The sequence below is a fragment of the Mesoplodon densirostris genome, chromosome 10 (genome assembly GCF_025265405.1).
Source record: "Mesoplodon densirostris isolate mMesDen1 chromosome 10, mMesDen1 primary haplotype, whole genome shotgun sequence".
Lineage (NCBI taxonomy): Eukaryota > Metazoa > Chordata > Mammalia > Artiodactyla > Ziphiidae > Mesoplodon > Mesoplodon densirostris.
Window position 1 is genome coordinate 70,906,471 of NC_082670.1, and position 26,700 is coordinate 70,933,170.

At 41.1% G+C, this 26,700-nt stretch overlaps 1 protein-coding gene and 1 pseudogene across 1 annotated transcript; both read left to right on the forward strand.

Annotated features, from left to right (window-relative positions):
* Positions 1–26,617, forward strand: IHO1 (interactor of HORMAD1 1). The gene is made up of 7 exons (XM_060110988.1): positions 1–56; positions 2,566–2,740; positions 3,773–3,936; positions 18,065–18,113; positions 18,307–18,394; positions 25,025–25,128; positions 25,472–26,617. Exons 1-7 carry the CDS (start codon positions 1–3, stop codon positions 26,615–26,617), a joined length of 1,782 nt encoding a protein of 593 aa, XP_059966971.1.
* On the forward strand, positions 21,892–22,383 carry LOC132497500 (ferritin light chain-like; annotated as a pseudogene).
* Positions 26,618–26,700: the final 83 nt, after the last annotated feature.

Here is a 26,700-nt window from a genome sequence, read left to right on the forward strand (position 1 = left end):
ATGAATTTTAATGTCTGGAATATCAAAGAGATGCTCAGTATTCCCTCAGGCTCTGGGTAAGTTTTCTGGTTATATACTCTGATACTTAAGAGGATCTTATAGTTGCACTGATTTCATAGAAACAGGCTCCCCTTCCTATTAGTTTATAGTAATAGGGTTACCCGATATAGCTTCTTCCCTTTCTCTTCCCCTCTCTTGTCACCACTGCACCCTCCCATATTTGTCTTTTTCCTTTTGCCTATTTTCTGATTATAAAAGCAGTATCAATGGTTATGTGTGTTAATTGAGTAATGACTCTGTCCAGCACTGGACCTAGAGGGACTATAAGAGTTAGACATGGTCCAACATCTGGAAACTCTCACCTCATTTGGAGCAATTGCTATTGAAACAGCAAGGATCAAACTCAAGACAATGTTCAGATAAGTGTTCAATTGTGTAGTACAACTTGTAGGCACCATGAAATCAAGAACCACTCCAACTGTTGACAGGGCTCATTGAGATACTGCCCCCACTACTACTCCACTGAGGTACTTAGATGGGTGTCCACTAGCCATGCAGTAGGCCTGCCATTGCTAACTTGGTGGGCGTACCCCAGAAGTAGTATATATTAAGGGATTTCCAATTGTTTTGGTATGCTTTTATCATTGGATAGTTTCTTTTCTTCCTAACACCTTCCTAAAGACAGCAAAAAACCTAAAACATTGTTGTTGTTGTTTTTCTTAAAAAGAAAAAAAGAGCTTACAGTTGATACAGAATAGGGGGAGAAAAATCTATGCTTAATTCCAGATCGTAGCTTTAAGATGTAAATCCTACAGGACTTCTGTAGGCTTACAGAGCTGTTTCTTTTCCAGCCCAGCTAATTATTCTCTTTGACCTAAGAGGGGAGACACAGAGAGCTATTTAGCTATTTTGAGCAGCGATTATGCAAACCGTATTATATGTGTGCAGCCTATTACCTTAGCTAATCTTAGAAAATGATTCTATGAGTCAAAATAATTTCTCTGTTCTGAGCAAGTAGGGTTTCTTTTTGTCTTGTATTAATAAATAATGATTTGTTTAGCTTAGAATATGTACTTATAGGCTATCTATTTTAAATCTAACATTTGGAAAAGGAATGATCTGCATGTGCATGTTTTAATGAAAAGCATGTTTTCTTGGGTTACACAACAGCATTAAGTAACACAAATTGTTACTGAGGTATCTTTCAAGTAAAAACTTGAAGACTATATGTTTTACTTGTCTGTGCACTTATGTGCTGTCTCTGTAGTAGGCTTAGTACACTGTGTTCAAGTGTGATTGTATCATTATCAATATCATTATCCCCTTCATATGTAAGATTTAGACTGGCATAGGTATCCATGGGAAGCAAGTTGGAAGTCCACAGCTGGAAGTATTTAGAACAAGCAAGGATACGACACTAAAAGTGTGAAAGGGAATAACACAATGTTTAATGGATCTTTCTGTGTGCAAACCTGAGTTGATCATATTCTTCAGTCTGGATGAGGCCTATTTTAGTCTGCTTGGGCTGCCATAACAGAGTACAATAAACTGGATGGCTTAAACAACAGAAATTTATTTTCTCACAGTTCTAGAGATTGAAAGTCCTAGAACCCTATGCCAGCATGATGGGTTTTGGGTGAGGACTCCCTTCTTGGCTTACAGACAGCTGCCTTTTTCTGTGTCCTCACATGGTGAGAGAGAAAGAATGAGGGCAAGCTCTTTGGTGTCTCTTCTTAAAACGACACTAATCCTCTCATGAGGGTCCCACTCTCCTCACCTCATCGAACTCTAATTACCTTCTAAAGGCCCCACTTCCAAAAACTGTCAAAATAGAGCTTAGGGCTTCAACACATGAATTTTTGGGAGGACACAAACATTCAGTCCATATCTAGGTCTATCTTGTGTTTGTTGTATTATAGCTCCTTCTCTCCCTCCAGGCCTGCTCCTTTCCTTCCCTACAGACACACAATCTAGGAGAGTTAATATGTATCCTTCCAATTAACCTTCTACATACTCAGTTACATACTTGTTTGGTGTGTATGATATAGCCTTATAAATTACATTAATGTATGAGAGAGTTCATTAAACTTTTACTTTTTCTGCACTCAAAAATTATATTTTTGAGACTTATCCATATGGTTTATGTAAATCTAGCTTATTGCTTCTGACTACTGCATCAGTTATACACAAAAGCCATATTTTATTTTTAATCTATTCCCTTAGTGATGAACCAATTCAACCTTTTAAAAGATAATGTTCTCTTAATCCCTAAAGGTTTTGTGAACTTTGATATCCAAAATGGTGTTATAGTCCATAATGTTACAGTACAAGGAATAATGGTGTTAGTCCTTAATGTTTGAAATTCCATCTGATTGTTCCCAGGTTGTTGTAATCGAAATGTCTGGCATTCAAAATTTCCTTCTTTCTTTACAGGTAGTACTGGCAGTGTGCAGGGGAATAGGAGGTCAAAAAAAGCTAGCATTCTGCCCAGAATATTCTAAAATAGTTTTGAATTATGGTTTCATTTGCCCAATTGATATACTTGTATTTCTTGCTTAATTTCAGGGCCACTAAGTCATCTAACTGGAATAATAATCAGACTGATTACTCTAGTCTCAGTGATTCCCAGTTCCTTTTTGGATCCCAGTTCTGTCCAGAAAATTCAGAGACCCCGTCAACACCCTTGGACTTTGGTGTCCACTTGAGACATCCAAAAGAGTCACAACAGAATTCTCTGGATGTAAGTCTGAATCCCAGAATTTCTCTGCACATGTTTCACAGTCATTATGGACATAAACTGTAAAGAAGACTTATTCTGCTGAGTTCTATTTTAGAGTTGTACATCTCTAAGAATTACTGTCCTAAATAGATTTGTGCTTGATTGGTGACTCATTTGACTTGGTATTGTGAAATGGAAAACATATTTATATTTGCATTTTCTTCCATTACTAAAACAATATATTAGAATAGTGCAAGTACTTTGACTACTCCTAGGGAGTGCCAAATATTGCATGACACTTAACTCCTTGAAGAAGGAGATGAGGATATTGAGGCCTAAGCTGATGAATAAGGGCCAGAATGAGGAACAGAATCTCTTGATTTTTTGAGACTAGCCTATCTTATTTTGTGAGTCAGAAATATTTTTATATATTTACTTATTTTGATGTAGAACCAGATTTAACTTTATACACAGACTTAACTGCATCATATAGGGACTTAATTAATAAGATTAGGTCGATACTTTAAGTTAGTAAGGTATGATCTGAGATAAATATTTTAGTACAAAAATTGGTACCCAGTGATATGAAGGAGTAAATGTACTGCCTGAATGTTCCAGAGTAAGTTTTGCCTCAGAATGCAGGAAATGGCTCATCATATGCCTGCATCACATGTCAAATTTATCAACAAGTCTAGTTCATCAGCAACTAAGCAACAGCAATTTGAGTTAAACTTACTAATATAAAAACTTTAACATATCATCTCAAGACAGCATAATTTTCTGTTGCTGCCTTTAAATTTATGCAATTGATTTTAAGCCATTTTAGCTGACATTTTAAATACCTCTGGTCTGATAAGGCAGAAATTATATTAGTAAAAAGAGTTGCTTTGTTTTAATATAATTTTCTGGTACATATGAAATTAAAAGGAAATACTACATGCTATATTGTATTTTATGGTTTGCACTTAAGTATGACTCTGCTTTGTATAGAAAATAGTGCATGCTATAAATATTTTTGTGTGAAATGCTATGATTTTCTTTTCCATTGAACAGAGTGAACCTAGTATTTTCATAAAGTACCAAACAAAACCCCAGCTGTTTGGAAGAGATACAAAAGATGGAGGCTTATTTCCTCTTCCTTTGCCAGTTGGAAAATCAAAAGGCCTCTTGGAACAGTTTGAGGAGAAAAAGAAAAGTGCAAAAGACAAATGTGACAGGTACACAAACCTTTCAAGTGGGTGAGACAGCTCCTCTCTTCTGAGCGAAACAGAAAATGGAATGTCAGTAGTCGAAAAATTCAGTTTCAGCATGATAGCATTCTTGCCTTTACAGCTCATCTAATAATTACTCTTTATTTGCTTTCTTGTCACTGTGACTTATGGCTGCCACAGTTTTGGCCTCTCTGAATATTAAGCTAAAGAACTTCTCAGAGAAATGCAATATTCAAGTAATGTTATATTTATTCTGCCTAAAATTCTTCCCTTTAATTTTTTTTTTCAGATCATCAGAATTAGGAAATCAGTTAACATTTGTTTTAGGGTCAAAAATATAGCACATGAATTCTTAAGTCATAGTTCAGGCTGATTTTCTCACTTTGAAATGGTATTTTTAAAGATATACCCTAGGGCTTCCCTGGTGGCGCAGTGGTTGAGAGTCCGCCTGCCGATGCAGGGGACACGCGTTCGTGCCCCGGTCCAGGAAGATCCCGCATGCCGTGAAGTGGCTGGGCCTGTGAGCCATGGCCGCTGAGCCTGCGCGTCCAGAGCCTATGCTCCGCAACGGGAGAGGCCACAAGAGTGAGAGGCCCGCATACTGCCAAAAAAAAAAAAAAAAAGATATACCCTAAATTTTATACATATTCTTATTTGCTACATATATATGTGTGTGTATATATATAAGCAAATATTAGGGCTACTATATTAATTTGTAAATGAATAAGTGGCAGTCACTGAGGAAATTAACTTGTTCATTTCTTGGTAGTAAGTTATTAACAGGACATCTTTAGGTATCATAGAAATCATAACACCCAAGCAGAAATATACTTTATTATTTCTGTAACAGTAAAGATGTATCACTTAGCATCACCACTAGTACTTTCATGTCGAAAGAGCCAGAATTTCTTTAAAAATTCTAGATTAGGAATTCTTTAAAATGAGGAATTCTTTAAAAGATTAGGTATCTTTTCCACTGTATACTTACATTCCTTTAGTGAGAAAAGCAAAATGCTCTATACGAAGTGTTTGATTCTGCTGATAAATAAACATTTCCCAGCTGCTGACAGACTTCTTTCACCTAGGAATCTAAGGTCTGGGACTCATAACGATGGTAGTGTACTGAAGATGATCGGGCTCCTCTCACCTTACTGCTTCAGATAAATTAGTCTTAATTTTTTTGTTCTCTGAGCTTTTAGATTACATTTTGTTTGATCAAGATTTCTGTAGCTAAGGCACTTCCCTGGTGGTCCAGTGGCTAAGACACCATGCTCCCAATGCAGGGGGCCCAGGTTTGATCCCTGGTAGGGGAACTAGATCCCACATGCCGCAACTAAAAAAAAAAAGATCCAGCATATCACAACTAAGACCTAGTGCAGCCAAATAAATAAACAAACAAAAAAATAAGATTTCTGTAGCTAAAAAAAACCTTTTTTTGAAAAATTGTCCTTCTTGATATTTCCTTCCTCCCTCCCTCTCTCCCTCCCTTCCTTTCTTTATTTCATTTTTCATTTCCTTCTTTTTTTTGTAGTGAAATGAGTTTCTTTTTTTTTTTTGGCCATGTGGCTTGTGGGATCTTACTTCCCAGACCAGGGATTGAACCCAGGCCCTCGGCAGTGAGAGCATGGAGTCCTAACCACTGGACCACCAGGGAATTCCCAGAAATGAGTTTCTGTTAATGATTATTTACAAGATGGCTGGCAAAAAATAAATAGTATTCATATAGAGAGAACAGATGATAAGGACACTGAAGAATCTCTTCTCTATTTAAAAAAATTTCAAGCTTACAATATTGATTTAAATGCTAAGCAGAAAATCATAATTTTAATAAATTCTGGCAAAAACAAACCCCAAGGGCTTCCCTGGTGGCGCAGTGGTTGAGAGTCCGCCTGCCGACGCAGGGGACACGCGTTCGTGCCCTGGTCCAGGAAGATCCCACATGCCGCGGAGCGGCTGGGCCTGTGAGCCATGGCCGCTGAGCCTGCGTGTCCGGAGCCTGTGCTCTGCAAGGGGAGAGGCCACAGCAGTGAGAGGCCCGCGTACCGCAAAAAAAAAAAAAAAAAAAAAAACCCCAAGATTTTAGATTCCTTGTTTTCTGTCAATAAGTGCTTATCAGAAATGTGGTGCGGAATAAGAAATTTTTAAATGAGAAAGAGAAAGCATACCGCTGTAAATTTGGAAGCAAGAAAATGATAAGGCATGGTACAGAGTTCAAACATAAAGAGATGCTACAAATCAATAAGACATGGATTTACATATTGTGTTTTGAAAGTACACGTTTTCCCAAATGTATAGAAAGGGCATATGAGGTTAACATATCTCAAAAGAAGCCTTAATCATTCAGATTGCATTTGTTATGACTCAAATAAAAACCCACCTCAAACTAGCCTGGACAAAAAGGAGGATATATTCGCTCTCTTAACCAATCTGGGAAGGACAGGGAATGAAATGAAATCAGAATCTGTCTCTTTTCTGTGCTTCTCTCTCCATCTATACTTCATTCTCTCCTACTAGAGACCAGCTTTCTATTAACGCAGAAAAAGAGACTCTCATCCCTTAGTTACAATTTGAAAATCCTAGTGAAAGCTTCTGATGGGCTTGTTTATTAGGTTGTGGGGGGGTGAGGGGAGGGGGTTGTGACTGGAAGTCCTCACCAGAATCACTTTGTGGATGCAGAAAGAAGCAATTCCCCATTAGAGCTGGGTGCTGGGCACACCAGACAATGGATATCCATTACACAGATTCTTATTTTTTAATCAGTCATATTTGAGAAAACAGATCAGTCTCATAACCAATGAATAACCTAAGGACCACAAGTAGATTATAAAATGAACCATGGGGACTTCTCTGGTGACGCAGTGGTTAAGAATCCGCCTGCCAATGTAGGGGACACGGGTTCGAGCCCTGGTCCGGGAAGATCCCACATGCCACGGAGCAACTAAGCCCATGCACTGCAACTACTGAGCCTGCACTCTAGAGCCCGTGAGTCACAACTACTGAGCCTGCATGCCACAACTACTGAAGCCCACATGCCTAGAGTCCGTGCTCCTCAACAAGAGAAGCCACTGCAATGAGAAACCCGCCTACCACAAGGAAGAGCAGCCCCCACTCGCTGCAACTAGAGAAAGCCCACATGCAGCAACAAACACCCAAAGCAGCCAAAAATAAATAAATATTTTTTTAAAAAAGAAAACATATGGATGGCAAATAAATACATGAAAAGTTTCTCAACACCATTAGCCATTTTGGAAATAAAACTTGAAATCATAATGAGATATTACTGCTTATCTGTTAGCATGGCTAAAATTAAAACAAACAAAAACTAACAATACCAAGTGCCAAGCAAGGATATAGACCAAATGGAAATCTTGCTGGTGGAAATGCAAAATGATACAGCCCCTTTGGAAAAGTTTGACAGTTTCTTATAAAATTAAACATAATTTACTATATGGCTCTGCAGTTCTACTCCTAGGTATTTATCCTAGATAAATGAAAATTTATGTTTACACAGAAGCCTATGCAATAACGTTTATAGTAGCCTTGTTCATAATCACCAAAAACTGGGCACAACCCAAATGTCCTTCTATGTATGAATGGATAAACAAACAATGGTATGTCCATACGATGGAATACTACTCAGCAATGAAAAGGAATAAACTATTGCTATACAACAACGTGGCTGAATCTCAAAAGCACTATGCTAAGCGAAAGAAATCACAAAGGTTACATACTCTATGATTCCATTTAAATGACATTCTGAGAAAAGCAAAACTATAGGGATGGGTATCAGATCAGTGATTACCAAGGGTGTGGGCTGGACTTTACCACAAAGAGACAGCATGAAGGATTTTTTTTGGATACTGTCTTATATCCTGGTTGTGATGGTGGTTACATGAATCCTAATTTTGTGTTAAAACTCATAGAACTGTGTATACACACACACACATACAAATTAATTTCATATGTTAATTTAAATTTTTTAAAGTGTTAAAAATTATTAAAAGATATTGGGTGGTTCATTTTATTAGTTAGGATTATGTTCAGCTGCATTGACATATATACACTCACTCTCATTATAATAATAGAAGTTTTTAAAAGATGTTTATTTTTCTTTAATGCAAAAATCATCCTGAAGTGTGTGGTCCAGGGCTAGAATGATGGCTCCATGGACCTCAAGGATCTGGCTCCTTCCAGCAGTGTGGCCTGCCATCCCTAAAATATGACCACCCCTGTCCCTGCCATCCTCACAGTGCTTGGAGGCTGCTGCAATTCCAGCTGTTACATCAGAGTTCCAGACAGCTGATGGATGAGCAAAGGAAGAAGGGTATCTTCCCATCCCTTTAGGATTCTTTATTATTTATTTATTTATTTAATATTTTATTTTATTTTCTATTTATTTTAATTCTTTATTTTATATTTATTTTTTATTTTATATTTATTTATTTTATATTTATTATATATAATTCTTTATTTTATATTTATTTTTTATTCTTTATTCTTTATTTTTTCTTGGCCACACCATGTAGCTTGCAGGATCTCAGTTCCCCGACCAGGGATTGAACCCAGGCCCACGGCAGTGAAAGCACAGAGTCCTAACTGGACTGCCAGGGAATTCCCTAGGATTCTTCTTGGAAGTTGCATGCAACCCTTTTGCTTATATCTCACAGTGGCTAAAATTTACTCACATGGCCACACCTAGATGCAAGGGAGTCTGGGAATGTCATCTATCTGAGTGGCAGTGCATGGAGGGTGAGGATCAGGAATCTAATTTCCAAGGAAGAAAATGAGGCCAATTTAAGTTTCTGCCACAGTCGTACAATTGCCAACAACTACCTGCCATGGACAACTTCCCAAACAAAGTCTCAAAATTAGTCCAGGGCAGATTCTGCTGCCCACTACCCCCTGCCCAGAGTGCACTAGATCCTTCCCTGCATTGTAGTCAGTGTAGTCCTGGACACTCTTCTTTTTTTTTTTTTTTTTTTTTGATGTGGTCCCTTTTTAAGATCTTTATTGAATTTGTCACAGAATTGTTTCTGTTTTATGTTTTTTGGTGATTGTTTTATTGCTTTTTGGCTGCGAGGCATGTGGGATCTTAGCTCCCCGACCAGGGATCGAACCTGCACCCACTGCACTGGAAGGCGAAGTCTTAACCACTGGACCACCAGGGAAGTCCCGAGTCCTGGACAATTTTATCAGTCCCATGGCGCTCCATCTTTCTACTACTATTGCCACAACGACCAGAAAAGAGAGCTCACAGTCTTTTTCTCCTGACTCCCAATCTGGCAAGGCATGTGTGAGGAGAGAGCTCAGGGTTCAGGAAAAGCTCAGAAAGCAAGCCTCTGGCACCCTCAGCCTCAAGAGGAGGAAAGAGACTCTGCTCCTCCCCGAGATCCCTAACCTGAGGAACTCCTCAAACAGGAAAGAGGGTCAGATGCAGAACAAACTAAAATAAAGACTCTAGACTTTTCACTCTAAGTATAAATTTGTAGATTCTGTAGTAGAGGTTTCATCCAATGCTTTGGGAGCCCTGAGGACAGGCTTCCAGCTCTGACTGGGGGCGTCAGGAAAGACTCCATCCAAGGGAGCACATCTAAACTGAGTGGGAGTTTTGGGCAGAGATCTTGGGTCTGTCAGATTTTCAAGTCTGCCTCTGAATCAACTTACTCTGTGAACCACCACTAACACTGTTTTATGTAACCCTGCTCTATTTTTGAGTATTTTTTTTCTTTCTTTTAAAATTTATTTATTTAATTTATTTATTATTTTTGGCTGCGTTGGGTCTTTGTTGCTGCGCGTGGGCTTTCTCTAGTTGCGGCGAGCAGGGGCTACTCTTTGTTGCGGTGCACGGGCTTCTCATTGCAGTGGCTTCTCTTGTTGTGGAGCATGGGATCTAGGCGCACAGGCTTCAGTAGTTGTGGCTTGTGGGCTCTAGAGTGCAGGCTCAGTAGTTGTGGTGCACGAGCTTAGTTGCTCTGCTGCATGTGGGATCTTCCCGGACCAGGGCTCGAACCCATGTCCCCTGCATTGGCATGCGGATTCTTAAACATTGCACCACCAGGGAAGCCCTATTTTTGTGTATTTTCAAAAATAAAAATGGGATTGTTTCCTATGGACTATTTTTCAATCTGTTTTTTAAATTTAATAATATTTAATGATTATATTTCTGTTTCATCTACAAAATCATTTCTGTGGTTGCATTGTACTCCATTATACAGACCATTTAGGGGGTTACGTGTTTTTGTTTGTTTGTTTGTTTTGTGTGTGTGTGTGGTACGCGGGCCTCTCACTGTTGTGGCCTCTCCCATTGCGGAGCACAGGCTCCGGACGCGCAGGCTCCGGACACACAGGCCCAGCGACCGTGGCTCACAGGCCTAGCCGCTCCGTGGCATGTGGGATCTTACCAGACCAGGGCATGAACCCATGTCCCCTGCATCGGCAGGTGGACTCTCAAGCACTGCGCCACCAGGGAAGCCCGGGGGTTATGTTTTAAATGTTTAATACAGCATGAGACATGCCAAGAATACACAATGAGATAATGATAATCTTTTCAACAAATGATACTGGGAAAACTGGGTCCTTATGCAAAAGAATGGAAAAGGACCCTTATCTTATACCATACACAAAAGTCAACTCAAAATGGATTAAAGACTTAAACATGAGACTTGAAACCGTAGAACACCTAGAAGAAAACATAGGGAAAAAGCTTCTTGACGTTGGTCCTGGCAATGATGTCTTGGATATGACACCAAAAGCACAGGCAACAAAAGGAAAAATAGACAAGTGGGATTACATCAAACTACAGGCGTCCCTCAGTATCCAAAGGAGATTGGTTCCAGGAGACGCTACATATACCAAAATCCACTGATGCTCAAGTCCCATAGTCAGCCCTCTATATCTTCAAGTTTTGAATCCACAAACTCAACCAACTGCAGATGGAAATTTCTGTCCATGGTTGGATGAATCTGCACATGCAAAACCCTCGAACACAAAGGGTGAACTATATTTATTGAAAAAAATCTGCATATAAGTGGACCCATGAATATCAAACCTATGTTGTTTAAGGGTCAACTGTAAAAAGTTTCTGCACAGCAAACGAAACAAAGAAAATGAAAAGGCAGACTTGCCTGGTGGCGCAGTGATTAAGAATCTGCCTGCCAATGCAGGGGACACAGGTTTGATCCCTGGTCTGGGAAGATCCCACATGCTGTGGAGCAACTAAGCCCGTGTGCCACAACTACTGAGCCTGTGCTCTAGAGCGCATGAGCCACAACTACTGAGCCCACATGCCACAACTACTGAAGCCCACACACCTAGAGCCCGTGCTCTGCAACAAGAGAAGCCACCACAGTGAGAAGCCTATGCACCTCAATGAACAGTAGCCCTGGCTCACCGCAACTAGAGAAAGCCCACATGCAGCAATGAAGACCCAGTGCAGCCAAAAGAAAAAAAGAAAAAAAGAAAAAAAAGAAAATGAAAAGGCAACCCATGGGATAGAAAATACTTGCAAACCATATATCTGATAAAGGGTTAATATAAAACATATAAGGAACACCTACAACCCAATAGCAAAAACAAACAAACAAAAACAAAAAAACAAAATATCCAGATTAAAAGACATGCAAAGGAATTGAATAGACAGTTCTCCAAAGAAGACATACTAATGGCCATCAGGTATATGAAAAGTGCTCAACTTTGCTAATTATCAGGGAAATGCTTATCAAAACCATAATTAGATATCATCTCACACCTGTCAGAATGGCTATCATTAAAAAAATTAATAACAGGGGCTTCACTGGTGGCGCAGTGGTTGAGAGTCCGCCTGCCGATGCAGGGGACACGGGTTCGTGCCCCGGTCTGGGAAGATCCCACATGCCGCGGAGCGGCTGGGCCCGTGAGCCATGGCCGCTGAGCCTGCGCGTCCGGAGCCTGTGCTCCACAACAGGAGAGGCCACAACAGTGAGAGGCCCATGTACTGCAAAAAAAAAAAATTAATAACAAATGCTGGCAAGTATATGGAGAAAAGGGAACTCTTGTACACTGTTGGTGTGAGTGGAAATTGGTGCAACCATTTTATTTTTTCTAATTTAAAAGAAAAAAAATTTTTTTGGCCATACTGCGTGGCTTACAGGACCTCAGTTCCCTGACCAGGGATCAAACCTGCATCCTTGGCAGTGAAAGCGCGGAGTCCTAACCACTGGACTGCCAGGGAATTCCTTGGTGCTGCCACTTTAGAAAACAGTATGGAGGTTCCACAAAAAATTATAAATAGAACTACCATATGATCCAGTAATTCCACTTCTAAGTATATACTCAAAGGAATTGAAATCAGGATCTTGAAGAGATATCTGCACTCTCATGTTCATCGCAGCATTATTTACAATAGCCAAGACATGGAAATAACCTAAATATCTATCAATGGATGAATGGAAAAGAAAATGTGGTATGTACATACAATGAAATATTCTTCAGCCTTAAAAAAGAAGGAAATCCGGGCTTCCCTGGTGGCGCAGTGGTTGAGAGTCCGCCTGCCGATGCAGGGGACACGGGTTCGTGCCCCGATCCCGGAAGATCCCACATGCCGCGGAGCGGCTGGGCCCGCGAGCCATGGCCGCGGAGCCTGTGTGTCCGGAGCCTGTGCTCCGCAACGGGAGAGGCCACAGCAGTGAGAGGCCCGCGTACAGCAAAAAAAAAAAAAAAAAAGAAGGAAATCCTTCCAGTTGTGACAACATGAATGAACCTGGAGGACATTATGCTAAATGAAATAAGCCAGACATAGAAGGACAAATACTAACTATATGCTACCACTTATATGAGGAGTGTAAAATAATCAAACTCACAGGAGCAGAGAGTAGAATGGTGGTTGTTGGTGGGGGAGTTGTGGGGGAAACAGGCAGAATTAGTCAAAGGGTACAAAGTTTCAGTTTATACAAGATGAATAAATCCTAGAGACCTGTACAGCATAGTGCCTATACTTGACAATGCTCTGTTGTATACTTTAAAATTTGGTAAGAGGGTAGATCTTTTTTAAGTGTTCTTATCCCTACTACTAATAAATAAAGAGGGTGGAAGGAAACTTTTGGAGGTGATGGATATATTTATGGCATAGATTGTGGAGATGGTTTCACAGTTGTATACTTATCTCCAAACTTGTATACATTAAATATCTACAGCTTTTTGTGTGTTAATCATACCTCAATAAAGTAATTAAAAAAAAACCCAACTTGAGTACTGACCACTCAGAACAGATGATGACTACAAGCAATTGGCACAGCTATGTCCTTCTACAAGACTGGAAGTTCTTTTTGTTCAAAATTTCTAAAGCATTGCTCCACTGTCTTATAGCTCTCTGTGTGCTTTTAAGAGGTCTGCTGCCATTCTGATTCCTGATTCTGTGTATGTCACTTGCTTTTTTATTTCTGGAAATTTTTAGGATCTTCTCATTATCCTTAGAGTTTGGAAATTTTACAGCAATGTGGTTTGATGTGGCTTGTCATAGCCCTGGGCATTGGGGAATTACTTTTGACCTACAACTTGTGTCTTTCGGTTTTGGGAATTTTTCTTTATTATATCTTTGAAAACCTCCTTTTCACTCTTCTTTTTTCATGGATCTGCAATTGTGGGCATGCACTGAATCTCCTGCATTGATCCTCTAATTTTTTTTTTTTTTACTACCTACTTATTTTTCATCTCTTTGTCTTTTGCTCTATTTTCCATCATATTTCCATACTGTATCTTCTAGTTATTCTATTTGTTTAATTTCTGCTATTTTTAATTTATAAGTTCCCTTTCTTAGTCTCTGCTTTTATACTTCAATAGCATTCTGTTCTCATCCTTAATTTTTTCATTTTAATATTTTTATTGTTTTCAGGTAATGTCTTAATCTTATTCATAAAACCATAAGGTTTGTAGATTTCCAAATGGTTCTATCAAATTCTTCTTTTAAAGTCAGTCTTTTGGACAATCCTGCAGCCTGTGGAATGAAAACCACATTCACAGAAAGACAGACAAAATGAAAAGGCAGAGGACTATGTACCAGATGAAGGAACAAGATAAAACTCCAGAAAAACAACTAAATGAAGTGGAGATAGGCAACCTTCCAGAAAAAGAATTCAGAATAATGATAGTGAAGATGATCCAGGACCTCAGGAAAAGAATGGAGGCAAGGACCGAGAAGATGGAAGAAACGTTTAACAAAGACCTAGAAGAATTAAAGAACAGACACCTAGAAGAATTAAAGAACAAACAAACAGAGATGAACAATACAATAACTGAAATGAAAAAAACACTAGAAGGAATCAATAGCAGAATAACTGAGGCAGAAGAATGGATAAGTGACCTGGAAGACAGAATGGGTAGAATTCACTGCCATGAAACAGAATAAAGAAAAAAGAATGAAAAGAAAGAAAACAGCCTAAAAGACCTCTGGGACAACATTAAGTGCACCAACATTCACATTATAGGGGTCCCAGGAGGAGAAGAGAGAGAGAAAGGACCCGAGAAAATATTTGAAGAGATTATGGTCGAAAACTTCCCTAACATGGGAAAGGAAATAGCCACCCAAGTCCAGGAAGTGCAGAGAGTCCCAGGCAAGATAAACCCAAGGAGAAACATGCTAAGGCACATAGTAATCAAATTCACAAAAATTAAAGACAAAGAAAAATTATTAAAAGCAACAAGGGAAAAAAAGACAAATAACATACAAGGGAACTCCCATAAGGTTAACAGCTGATTTCTCAGCAGAAACTCTACAAGCCAGAAGGGAGTGGCATGATATATTTAAAATGATGAAAGGGAAGAACCTACAACCAAGATTACTCTACCTGGCAAGGATCTCATTCACATTTGATGGAGAAATCAAAAGCTTTACAGACAAGCAAAAGCTAAGAGAATTCAGCACCACCAAACCAGATCTACAACAAATGCTAAAGGAACTTCTCTAAGTGGGAAACACAAGAGAATAAAAGGACCTACAAAAACAAACCCAAAACAACTAAGAAAATGGTAATAGGAACATACATATCGATAACTACCCTAAACGTGAATGGATTAAATGCTCCAACCAAAAGACACAGGCTTGCTGAATGGATACAAAAACAAGACCCACATATATGCTGTCTACAGAAGACCCACTTCAGACCTAGGGACACATACAGACTGGAAGCGAGGGGATGAAAAAAGATATTCCATGCAAATGGAAATCAAAAGAAAGCTGCAGTAGCAATACTCATATCAGATAAAATAGACTTTAAAATAAAGAATGTTACAAGAGACAAGGAAGGATACTACATAATGATGAGTGAATCAATCCAAGAAAAAGATATAACAATTATAAATATATATGCACCCAACATAGGAGCACCTCAATACACAAGGCAACTGCTAACAGCTATAAAAGAGGAAATTGACAGTAACACAATAATAGTGGGGCACTTTAACACCTCACTTACACCAATGGACAGGTCATCCAGACAGAAAATTAATAAGGAAACACAAGCTTTAAATGACACAATACCAGATAAATTTAATTGATATTTATAGGACATTCCATCCAAAAACAGCAGATTACACTTTCTTCTCAAGTGCACGTGGAACATTCTCCAGAATAGATCACATCTTGGGTCACAAATCAAGCCTCGGTAAATTTAAGAAAATTGAAATCATATCAAGCATCTTTTCTGACCACAATGCTATGAGCTTAGAAATAAATTACAGGGAAAAAAACGTAAAAAACACAAACACATGGAGGCTAAACAATACGTTATTAAATAACCAAGAGATCACTGAAAAAATCAAAGAGGAAATAAAAAAATACCTAGAGACAAATGACAATGAAAACACAACGATCCAAAACCTATGGGATGCATCAAAAGCAGTTCTAAGAAGGAAGTTTATAGCAATACAATCCTACCTCAAGAAACAAGAGGGACTTCCCTGGTAGCACAGTGGTTAAGAATCCACCTGCCAATGCAGGGGACATGGGTTCCAGCCCTGGTCCAGGAAGATCCCACATGCTGCGGAGCAACTAAGTCCGTGTGCCACAATTACTGAGCCTGAGCTCTTGAGCCTGCAAGCCACAACTACTGAGCCCACGTGCCACAGCTACTGAAGCCTGTGCACCTAGAGCCCGTGCTCCACAACAAGAGAAGCCGCTGCAATGAGAAGCCCGTGTACCACAACAAAGAGTAGCCCCCGTCTGCCACAACTAGAGAAAGCCCATGTACAGCAATGAAGACCCAAAGCAGCCAAAAATAAATAAATAAATAAATTTAAAAAAAGAAACAAGAAAAATCTCAAATAAACAATCTAACCTTACACCTAAAGGAGCTAGAGAAAGAAGAACAAACAAAACCCAAAGTTAGTAGAAGGAAAGCAATCATAAAGATCAGAGCAGAAATAAATGAAATAGAAACAGAAAACAATAACAAAGACTCAATAAAACTAAAAGCTGGTTCTTTGAGAAGATAAACAAAATTGATAAACGTTTAGCCAGACTCATCAAAAAAAAAAGAGGGAGAGGACTCAAATCAATAAAATCAGAAATAAAAAGGAAGTTACGATGGACACTACAGAAATACAAAGCATCATAAGAGACTACTACAAGCAACTCTACACCAATAAAATGGACAACCTGGAAGAAATGGACAAATTCTTAGAAAGGTATAACCTTCCAAGACTGAACCAGGAAGAAATAGAAAATATGAACAGACCAATCACAAGTAATGAAATTGAAACTGTGATTAAAAATCTTCCAACAAACAAAAGTTCAGGACCAGATGGCTTCACAGGTGAATTCTATCAAACATTTAAAGAAGAGCTAACACCCATCCTCCTCAAACTCCTCCAAAAAATTGCAGAGGAAGGAACACTCCCAAACTCATTCTACAAGGCCACCATCACCCTGATACCAAAGCCAAAGATACTACAAAAAAAGAAAATTATTGACAAATATCACTGATGAATATAGATGCAAAAATCCTCAACAAAATACTAGCAAACAGAATCCAACAACACATTAAAAGGATCATACACCATGATCAAGTAGGATTTATCCCAGGGATGCAAGGATTCTTTCGTATATGCAAATCAATCAATGTAATATACCATATTAACAAATTGAAGAATAAAAACCATATGATCATCTCAATAGATGCAGAAAAAGCTTTTGACAAAATTCAACACCCATTTATGAGAAGAACTCTCCAGAAAGTGGGCACAGAGGGTACCTACCTCAACATAATAAAGGCCATATACGACAAACCCACAGCAAACATCATTCTGAATGGTGAAAAACTGAAAGCATTTCCTCTAAGATCAGGAACAAGACAAGGATGTCCACTCTCGCCACTATTATTCAACATAGTTTTGGAAGTCCTAGCCACGGCAATCAGAGAAGAAAAAGAAATAACAAGAATACAAATTGGAAAAGAAGTAAAACTCACTCTTTGCATATGACATGATACTATACATAGATTTAAAAAATTAAAAAATAAAGTCAGTCATTTGGAGCATCCATAAGACTTTGGTATGAAGAGTTGTCCTATTGGGGTTCAAAAATTGATATTTGCATTTGTATAGATTAAAGAAACAAAAATCTGTAAAAATTTTTAATGACGACCCTTGTCTGATTTTTTTCAAAAGAGGGATATTTATTTGAGGAATAATTGTGAAAATTTCTTTTTCATTAGAAATTAATATTGTTCCCAGAACTGTCTCTATATTATCTCATTCTTACTGTCAAAATAATAGTCATTATATTAAGATGTATCCAGGAATTTGGGGCTATCAGAAAGAAGTCACTATCCTCTGAAGCCATGTTTGCCATAAAAATGAAAGCTGGTCTGTTCTACTGTAGTAACCACTTGAATTGCTAAAATGCAACCTCATTTAAGATCCATGTAGAGTAAATTTTAAAAAACAAAAAAGTGTTTTGCTTTGGAAATGATCAGGAAAAGTCAGTGTTCTCCTTTTTTCCATCTGGGCACTAAGGTTTCTCAGAGTTGAGTCTTCAACTCTGATCAAGCACCGTTTTGATGCTGCACTAGGTAGAGTCCAGCCATGTTCATGGAATCAATTCTGTTACATAATGTTTCAATATTTCGCAAAGATTTACTTTCTTTTTTCTCTCCTATTTTAGTGAGACTCTATACAATTTCATTTCCCATATCCAAGAAAGCATTAACAAGGTAAGTATGCCACATTTCAAGGCATTAGAACATCTTGCATTTTAAGAAGTTTAATAATTATATTGTATTGACTTCTGTTCGTGTAGAATAGCAATATTTTAACTACCCTTTTTTATCATTAAATGGCAGTTCACCAAGTTAATAAAATAAGGCAACAGTCTGTGAATTATTTCCTATTTTTTGATTTCTTAAGTTACAGACATCTGTGGAAAAATTTGAGGAACATCTCAGTTCCAGAAGCCAATCTATTTTGGATTCTTTGGAAACTGTGGCCAAGACATGTGAGTGTCTAGAGTTTGAGGTTATCAGCAGGGGGCACTGGTGAGCAGTGAATGTGAACTTTCTGACCCTAGCCAGATTTCTGCCAGTGGTGAGGTTCCATACAGTGTTTCAGATGAGAGAATGGGTACATAAGATTAGCCCTGAAGAGATGTGGAGCTGAACTAGGTAGTGGGCTCCACCTCTATATGGGATTGCCCTGGTCCCTCTATGCCTTTTCATAAGCATCAATCCTCCACCCAGTAACCCTGCTGCCTCAGGACAGATAGTTCTACCAGGTTTCTCATCTCACTGCCTGAAGTGAATCAAGGGCATCCCTGGTTCTCAAATGAATTGCTGGCTGTGTTGTCTATAAAGGCTCCCTTGCTCCCTTAGGACTTAGAAATAAAGACAGTGCTCCTTTAGGTGTTAGAAATACTCTAGTCACCTACTGTTCTTCTTGCGTCCTTCATTTCAATGAGAGCTGTTTTGTAGTGAATCACAGCATCTTTCTCAATTTCAGTTACAGTCTGTGGTTTGTAAAGTCCTCTGCTCTGCCAATTAGTGATTTACACTTAGGTGAAACCATGGTTCAGGCCCTTATTTAACCATTACACAGGTCTCCTTAGGTGAACACTTCCCTGGAACCAACAGCTTCTCAGCTAAACAGCAAGATGATGACTGCATCTGCACTTGTTTGCATTTGTCTGTGTGTTTATTTTTTATTTTAAACAAATTGAAGTCAACTTATTCAAATGCCATGGGATGGATTGCTCATGATTTACAAAAATTAATGCCTTTGTGTAACTTAGAAATTAATCCCCATCTGTCTACAAAGAAGCACTGTACTGTCTGCTGGCTTCCAACCTGAATATCCCACACACAGGGCAACTGTGCATCTGCTTGGAAACCAGTTCTGGAAGCCTAGGACTGTTACCCTCACAAGAAGAAGCAAGACAAAGAGCAGAAGGAAAAGGGATGCTTTCTTTGTTTCACATGATAAAATAACTCATTTTAAGTGTGCAAGGAAAGCACTCTCTTTACTTGTTATGTTTAAAACTGGGTGAAGTACAAAAAGGAGAACTGCAGCAAATGTGTGGCATTTAAGGCCCAGAATAGGGAATGGAAGTGCTCAAGGCCCCAACACAGGATGAAGACAGAGAGAGGAGTAGAACTGAGTCTGGCTTATAGTAGGCATGGGGATCCTGATCCTTCACCCCTGACAGTTTCTTAACTTTCAGAGCTTAAGACTCAAGAGAGCCACATTGATAAGGCAAACAGTAACAAACACTGTGGCACTACATTAATTAAAAGCCAGGTTGTTCTTAAAAATAGGCACAAGGAGCCTGTCCAGAATCATTCCCTTTCTTGGTAGGTAGTGATCAGGAGCAGGAAGTTAGTCATTGAGAGAGAAACCAGGCAAATTCCCTGTCATATAGCTAGGCCCAGTCCAGCTAGCCTAGAGCACTGAACTTGCCAGTCAGTGCATTCTGCAGGCTTTCAGTATGCACTCACTGTGCTTGTAAGGGAAGGGGGAAGATATTATGTGATAGCACTGTCTTGGGTTGTTATGTCATTCATACCTTCACAGAATGAGGTCATGAAATCTTTCCCCAGTCACATTCTGCCTGTACAACGAGAAGGATCACTCAGGGCCATCTAATCTAACTCTTCTTCTTCAGCTGAGGACACCAAGGACCAGAGTAATAGAATAAATTACCAAGGCCATCCACATCTCACTTTATCTTGGGTTTAGGTGGGGTAATTAGTAGAAAGCAGTACTTTTACCTAATACATATAAGTTCTATTGAAAAATATGGTCATTAGGAGAATAAAAAGGAGGGGCCACTATCAAAATCAGAGAATGAGTCTTTTGGAAAATAGATAACTCCATACGTCAAAATTAATTCCATATGAATCAATATATTGTGTGGTGATTAAATCATTAAAAGAACTGTAAGAAGCATGAGCAACATTTTTATAATTTTAGAATGAGAAATGCCTTTCTGAGCAAGGCACATATAATTGTTGAGCAGAATGAGGTCCATTTATATGAACCATGTTGGAATGGAAATATTTATTAATTGTTAAATGAAAACAGCAAGGTGCTGCTTATGTGCACATAGTTTGCTCCAGGACACATCTTGTGGAGGAGTGAGATCAGTCAGTGAAAATTGGGAAGGGTATCCTGAGAAAAAGGGGGACTGAGCAAACTCCTCTTGTACATGGAGGCTTCCAGACCCTTTCTCAGGCAGCTTTCATTAGCACATCAGGGAGAGCAAAACTAGAGTTAAAGGAAAATCACTGGCCATCAGTGGAAAAGCATCAGAATATGACCTCATCTCAATGGAGCCCTTGTCAAATCACTGAAATAGAAATAAACAAAATCATCTTCGAGGACAGAGACAAAGTGGCAGCGAGCAGGAGGACCTTGAGCTCACCTCCTCTCACGAGCACACCAGAATCACAACTACTGAACAACCATCGATAAAAAAAGACTGGAATCTACCAAAAAAAGACATAAAGAAGAAACCACGAGATGGTAGGAGTGGCGCACTCACAATATAATCAAATCCCATACCACCCGGGTGGGTGACCCACAAACTGGAGAGTAATTATATCACAGAAGTTCTCTCACAGGAGTGAGAGCTCCAAGCCCTGCACCAGGCTCCCCAGCCTAGGGGTCTGGCATGGGGAGGAAGAGCCCCCAGAGCATTTGGCTTTGAAGGACAGCAGGGCTTGATTGCAGGAGCGCCACAGGACTGGGTAAAACAGAGACTCCACGCTTCGAGGGTGTGCACAAGGTCCTGCACGCACTGGGGTCCCAGGGCAAAAGCAGTGACTCCACAGAAGTCGGGGCCAGACCTACCTGCTGGTCTTGGAGGGTCTCTTGGGGAGGCAGGGGGCGGGGGTGGCTATGGCTCTCTCTGGGGTCATAAAAGCTGGTGGTGGACATAGCAGGGATGTGAACTCTGTTTGGAGGCAGACATTTTGCGGCCATGGCACCGAGACCTGGCCCCACTCAACAGCCTGTAAGCTCCAGTGCTGGGACGCCTCAGGCAAAACAAAATCATCTTTTTTCTAAAAAATACTAATTAATGAATTTATTTTGGCTGCACCGGGTCTTAGTTGCGGCAGGCCCGATCTTTAGTTGTGGCACGCAGGCTCTTAGTTGCGGCATGCATGCAGGAACTAGTTCCCTGACCAGGGGTCGAAACTGGGTCCCCTGCATTGGGAGTGCGGAGTCCTACCCACTGGACCACCAGGGAAGTCCCTAAACAAAATCATCTTCACAAGAAAATAGAGATATTGGCAGTGCGCTCGGCGGTCCCTCAGATCTGTCTCTTACTTCAACAGTGTTTGGATGGAACAGACGCAGGGATGCCCCTTGCTCCAAACTCTGACCAACCCCCATCCTTTTTTCCAGTTACACCCTTCGCAATCAGCCACTCAGCTATCCTCGGCCACCGAGACCAGCCAACACCATTTTTTGAGCTTAACTCCTTATTACCCATCAACCATGAGCTTCCGGATTCGTCAGAATTATTCCACCAAGGTGGAGGCTACCGTCAACTGCCTGGTCAACATGCATCTGCAGGCCTCTTACACCTACCTCTCTCTGGTAGTGATGATGTGGCTCTGGAGGGCATGGGTCACTTTTTCTGTGAATTGGCTGAGGAGAATCGTGAGGGCGCCGAGTGTCTCTTGAAAATGCAAAACCAGCACAGCGGCCGAAGCTATCTCAAGATGAGTGGGGTAAAACCCAGGATGCTATGGAAGCCGCCGTGCTCAGGGAGAAGAACCTGAACCAGGTCCTTGTGGACCTGCACACCCTGGGTTCTGCCCGCACAGACCCTCACCTCTGTGACTTCCGGGAGAGCTGCTTTCTGGAGGAGCAGGTGAAACTCATCATCAAGATGGCGACCACCTGACTAATCGCCCCAGGCTGGCTGGTCCCCAGGCTGGGCTAGGACAGTATCTCTTTGAAAGGCTCACCTTCAAGCATGACTAAGAGCCCCCAGAGCCCAGCGGCCTCTGAGGGCCCCTCTGGTGTCAGAGCTTCTGCCTGAAGCCCCTCTCTGCAGCCACTAGGCAGCTTTTTTTTTTTTTTGCGGTACGCAGGCCTCTCACTGTTGTGGCCTCTCCCGTTCCGGACGTGCAGGCTCAGCAGCCATGGCTCCCGGACCAGGGCACGAACCCGTGTCCCTTGCATCAGCAGGCGGACTCTCAACCACTGCGCCACCAGGGAAGCCCACTAGGCAGCTTTTAAACCACCCTGGACCCCTCTCCCAAGGCTTGGACCAAATAGAAACAATAAAGCTTTTTGCAGAAAAAAAAAAAAGAAAGGAAGGAAGGGAGGGAGGGAGAAAGAAACTAGAGATATTGTTCAGAATACGGAAGTGGATTTTAAATGGCATTTTTATTAAAAAGCTAAATATCTGTTTATAGACAAAGCAGAAATGAAATGAGTCTCCTTCTAGAGAAGACACACACGCACACACACACACACGCACGGTTGCACGTGCACACACACACAGGATCTATAACCTAAACGTGGATATGCACACGTATTGATACAAAATTCCAGAAACTGCTCATAACGTTAAATCTAGGAAGCGGGACCAAAGTCTTCATGGGAGAGATTCGATCATTTTTCATTGTATGCCTGTTTATACTGTTATAGTTTTGTTTTGTTTTTGGCTGCGCCATGCAGCATGCAGGATCTTAGATTCCCCACCAGGAATCGAATCTGTGCCCCCTGCATTGAGAGCGCAGAGTCTTAACCACTGGACCGCCAGGGAAGTCCCTATACTGTTATAGTTTTTAAAAGAAAAAAATTCAGTAGACTTTGGAAGTAATACCTCAATACAAAAGCTCTTTAAAGGAGAAGACCCTGAACATATGTTTCCCAAGGACAAAGAAAAAAATATGTGGGACCACAGACTGATGCTTACTGAGTACTGAATCTAGAATTGAACACTTTGCTTGCCTTCCTCATTTTCTGTTCCTAAGAAACATTGATATTTAGGAACTCAACTAGGGTAGGATAATTACATTTGCTTTCTACTACAAATATCAACATGGATGTCTGGAAAAATATTTCACTAATTGAGTTTAGGGGCAGGAATCCAGTACTTGAAATATAAGTAAACAGTCTTTTTCTAATTGGTTGACACATGGAATTTAACTTGTGTTGAGTAATAGAAAATTTGCTTTCTAAAAAAATTCTTACATTTTTTATTGTGGTAAAATACACATAACATAAAATTTATCACATTTTACTTTTTTTCCCCCAAGACCACACTGGCTTGTCTATTCCTAGTCATCACAGGCTCTTATTTGCCTCAGAATTTTTGCACTTGCTGTTTCCTCTAGCTGAATAACCTCTCCCTAATCTTTGCAGGGCTAGCTGCTCCTTATCTTTCTGGTTTCACCTTACATGACTCTTATCTCTGATGACCTTATCTAAAGTAGGTGCCCTCACCCTCTTATTTTTATTATATTTCCTATCAGAGCACTTATCACAATTTTCATTTATTAATGTGCACATTTGTTTACTTGTTATTTTTTTCTTCTTCAAGACTGCAAAGTTCATGTAAGTAGTTTTGTTCAAGATTGTTTCCATGCACCTAGCACAGTGTCTGATAATAAACTTTCAGATAAAACTGTAAATCTCCAATTAATATGTTCAAACACATTGGGGAGACCTTCTGTTTCACTTTTTCATTAGAGATGTCCTGCCTGGAGCTCAGCCTCCAGCTCCAGATTGGGCAGGCTATGCTTTATGTCCTCTTCTTAGGACTTCACCATCATTCTGAGGATCCTTTTTTTTTTTCTCCCATTCCTGAGGAATGGAAGCAGGAGTATTGTAAACCAAGGGAACGGCATGTTCAAAGCCAGTGGTGGGGCTTCCCTGGTAGCGCAGTGGTTGAGAGTCCTCCTGCCGATGCAGGGGACACGGGTTCGTGTCCCGGTCCGGGAAGATCCCACATGCCGCGGAGCGGCTGGGCCCGTGAGCCATGGCCGCTGAGCCTGCACGTCCGGAGCCTGTGCTCCGCAATGGGAGAGGCCACAACAGTGAGAGGCCCGTGTACTGCAAAAAAAAAAAAAAAAAAAAAAGCCAGGGGTGGAAGAGAGATTGCCTAGGCAGAGCTCAGAGATGCAGAGGATAGTGAGTTAAAGGGAAGTGAGCCTGGGTCTTGTTAGCCAATTTATTGAAAGATCTGGACTTCATCCAGTGGCCTGTGGGGTACCATTGAAAGTTCCAGTGACCGTTTCAGAGGAGGCGCGATCATATCTACATTCTAGAAAGATCACTCTGATGACAGGGCCAAGAAGGCTGGCCAAAGAGGACGTTGGTGCCATCATCTGTGCAGCAGGTTTCAGAGTCCCCAGCAGGTGCTAAGGTTGAGTCTGCTTTGGCCAGGATGTTCTCAGGGAGGGAGGGAAGAAGAGACAGTGGAGGAACCACCCTGTTCTTGCTTTCTTTCCTCACCAGGGCTGATCTGGATGGTTAGAGTTCTGGGTGTTGGCAGAGCAGGCTCTGGTAGCCCGTGCCGGGTTCCAGCTTCTCCCTCTCCACGACTGTGGCCTGGGCAGGGTGGGGCATACCATAGTCTTCATGTGGTGAATTGTCATTGTTTTGTATTTAGTGCAAGAGACCACGAAGGCCCAGAGTGATCTGGTGTTGGAAACAGTGTGGGACAAATGCAACATGGAACAGGCCATCCTTGAGCTGCAAAAGAGATTTGAAGGTGTAAGTGTAGACCCTGTCCCTTTCCTCAAGTGTGTTTATGGCTTTGTTACTAAGACCTAGAGAGACACCTTTAAAATTGCAAATTTCAGCCAAGAACAGAGGCCACCACAGGCCCCTTGGTAACAGGCCAGGGTAGGGGCCAGCTTCCTTTCCCAAGGTTCTCTGGCATGATGTGGACCCTAGGGACCCTGCTCCAGAGTGTAGCCATGTATCCCCTGTAGAGTACCCAGCAAGGGACAAGGTTTTGATCTGCTGGCCCATCCTTTGTTTTGTTCACACGTTATATTGTGCATTCTGAGTTTCACTGTCCGTAACTCCCTTCTTTCTCACTGCCTTTCTTTAGAGACAAGCAGAGTTTATAGAAATGAAGTCCAACCTGAAGCACCTTGAAGTTTTAGTTGCTCGGCAGAGTAAGGACTTCCAGCAGCTGTGTGAGCAGCTAGGCCAGCTGAATATGCCCAGTGTCCTAGCAGAGCTATATCAATTGATCTCTGTCCCTCGGATACCCAGACAGGTGAAGGACAGTGCTTCTCAGACTTCACCACCTCTGGCCCAGAGCCTCAGTTTCACCAGGCAGGAGAAATATGCCTCTGAGGAACCAGTTATGTGGCAGGCCCAGGCCCTCCCTGCTGCATGCAATCTTAGTGTGGGCTCCTTGAGGCCTGGGGAGTCTGGTGTCTGGGGTGAGGGAGCAAAGAGTAGTGCTCTCCAAGAAGAGGCTGTGCCACTGGCAGTTGGAACTGGCAAAAGAAACAGGCAAATCAAGGACAAGGCAGTGCAGGGTAACTGCCAGAATTGTGCTATTACTAAAACAGGCTCTGAGAACCATGGCTCTGGCATCCTGGGCCACAAGATTACTGAAGACAGGGAGCTGGTTTCCCAAGGAGCTTCACGGCTTATATCCCTGGATTTAAACAACTTTGCAACCAGCATTAAGAACACCTTCCAAAAATGTCAAGCCAAAGGCATGTTTTCATGTAATCCTTGTGAACAAAGGTTGGTGACTGAAAAGAAAGGCAGAACTGTAGAAAGAGGGGGGAAAGGCAAGAAGCAGCATCCCAGGAAAGCCCTCAGAAGCAGGCTCCTAGCCAGGAAGCAAGAACAAACCCCAAGCAAACCCTGTGCTTCCAAGTCTAAATATCCTCACCCTCCAGTTTCCATCCCACAAAGGCCCCCCCAGGGGCGGCAGGAACCCCTCGCTCAGCCCCTGCATCTTCAGGGCCCCAGGAGCCCCACAAAACCAGTCTGCTCTGCTCTGAGAGGAACAGTCATGCCCAGTAAGACAGCAAGGGCAGTGCAAGGGAATCTCTTGCAGTACAGTGGGCATGCTTCCCAAGACAACAGCCTGCTTTCTCACAGTTCCCAGGGGGACCAACAGATGAGCTGGTTCAGTGACCTCAACGTCAGAAAAGAGCCCCCTCAGTGCAAGGAGCCAGAGAAGAGTATACTCTATGACCTGGGTTTTGATAGCAGTGATGAAGGCTTCTGACCAGCCCATAGTGAATTCAGCTGATGGTTTATTGGTCTCAGCTGGAAAGACAAATCACAGAACACTTTGGGCTGGCTAACAGC

Excerpts from the sequence above, each read along its gene's own strand:
- IHO1 (XM_060110988.1), top strand. The coding sequence starts at position 1 with ATGAATTTTAATGTCTGGAATATCAAAGAGATGCTCAGTATTCCCTCA. Across the intron at positions 18,395-25,024 it reads GGAAACTGTGGCCAAGACAT|TGCAAGAGACCACGAAGGCC; the intron begins GTGAGTGTCTAG and ends TTTTGTATTTAG. Across the intron at positions 25,129-25,471 it reads TGCAAAAGAGATTTGAAGGT|AGACAAGCAGAGTTTATAGA; the intron begins GTAAGTGTAGAC and ends GCCTTTCTTTAG.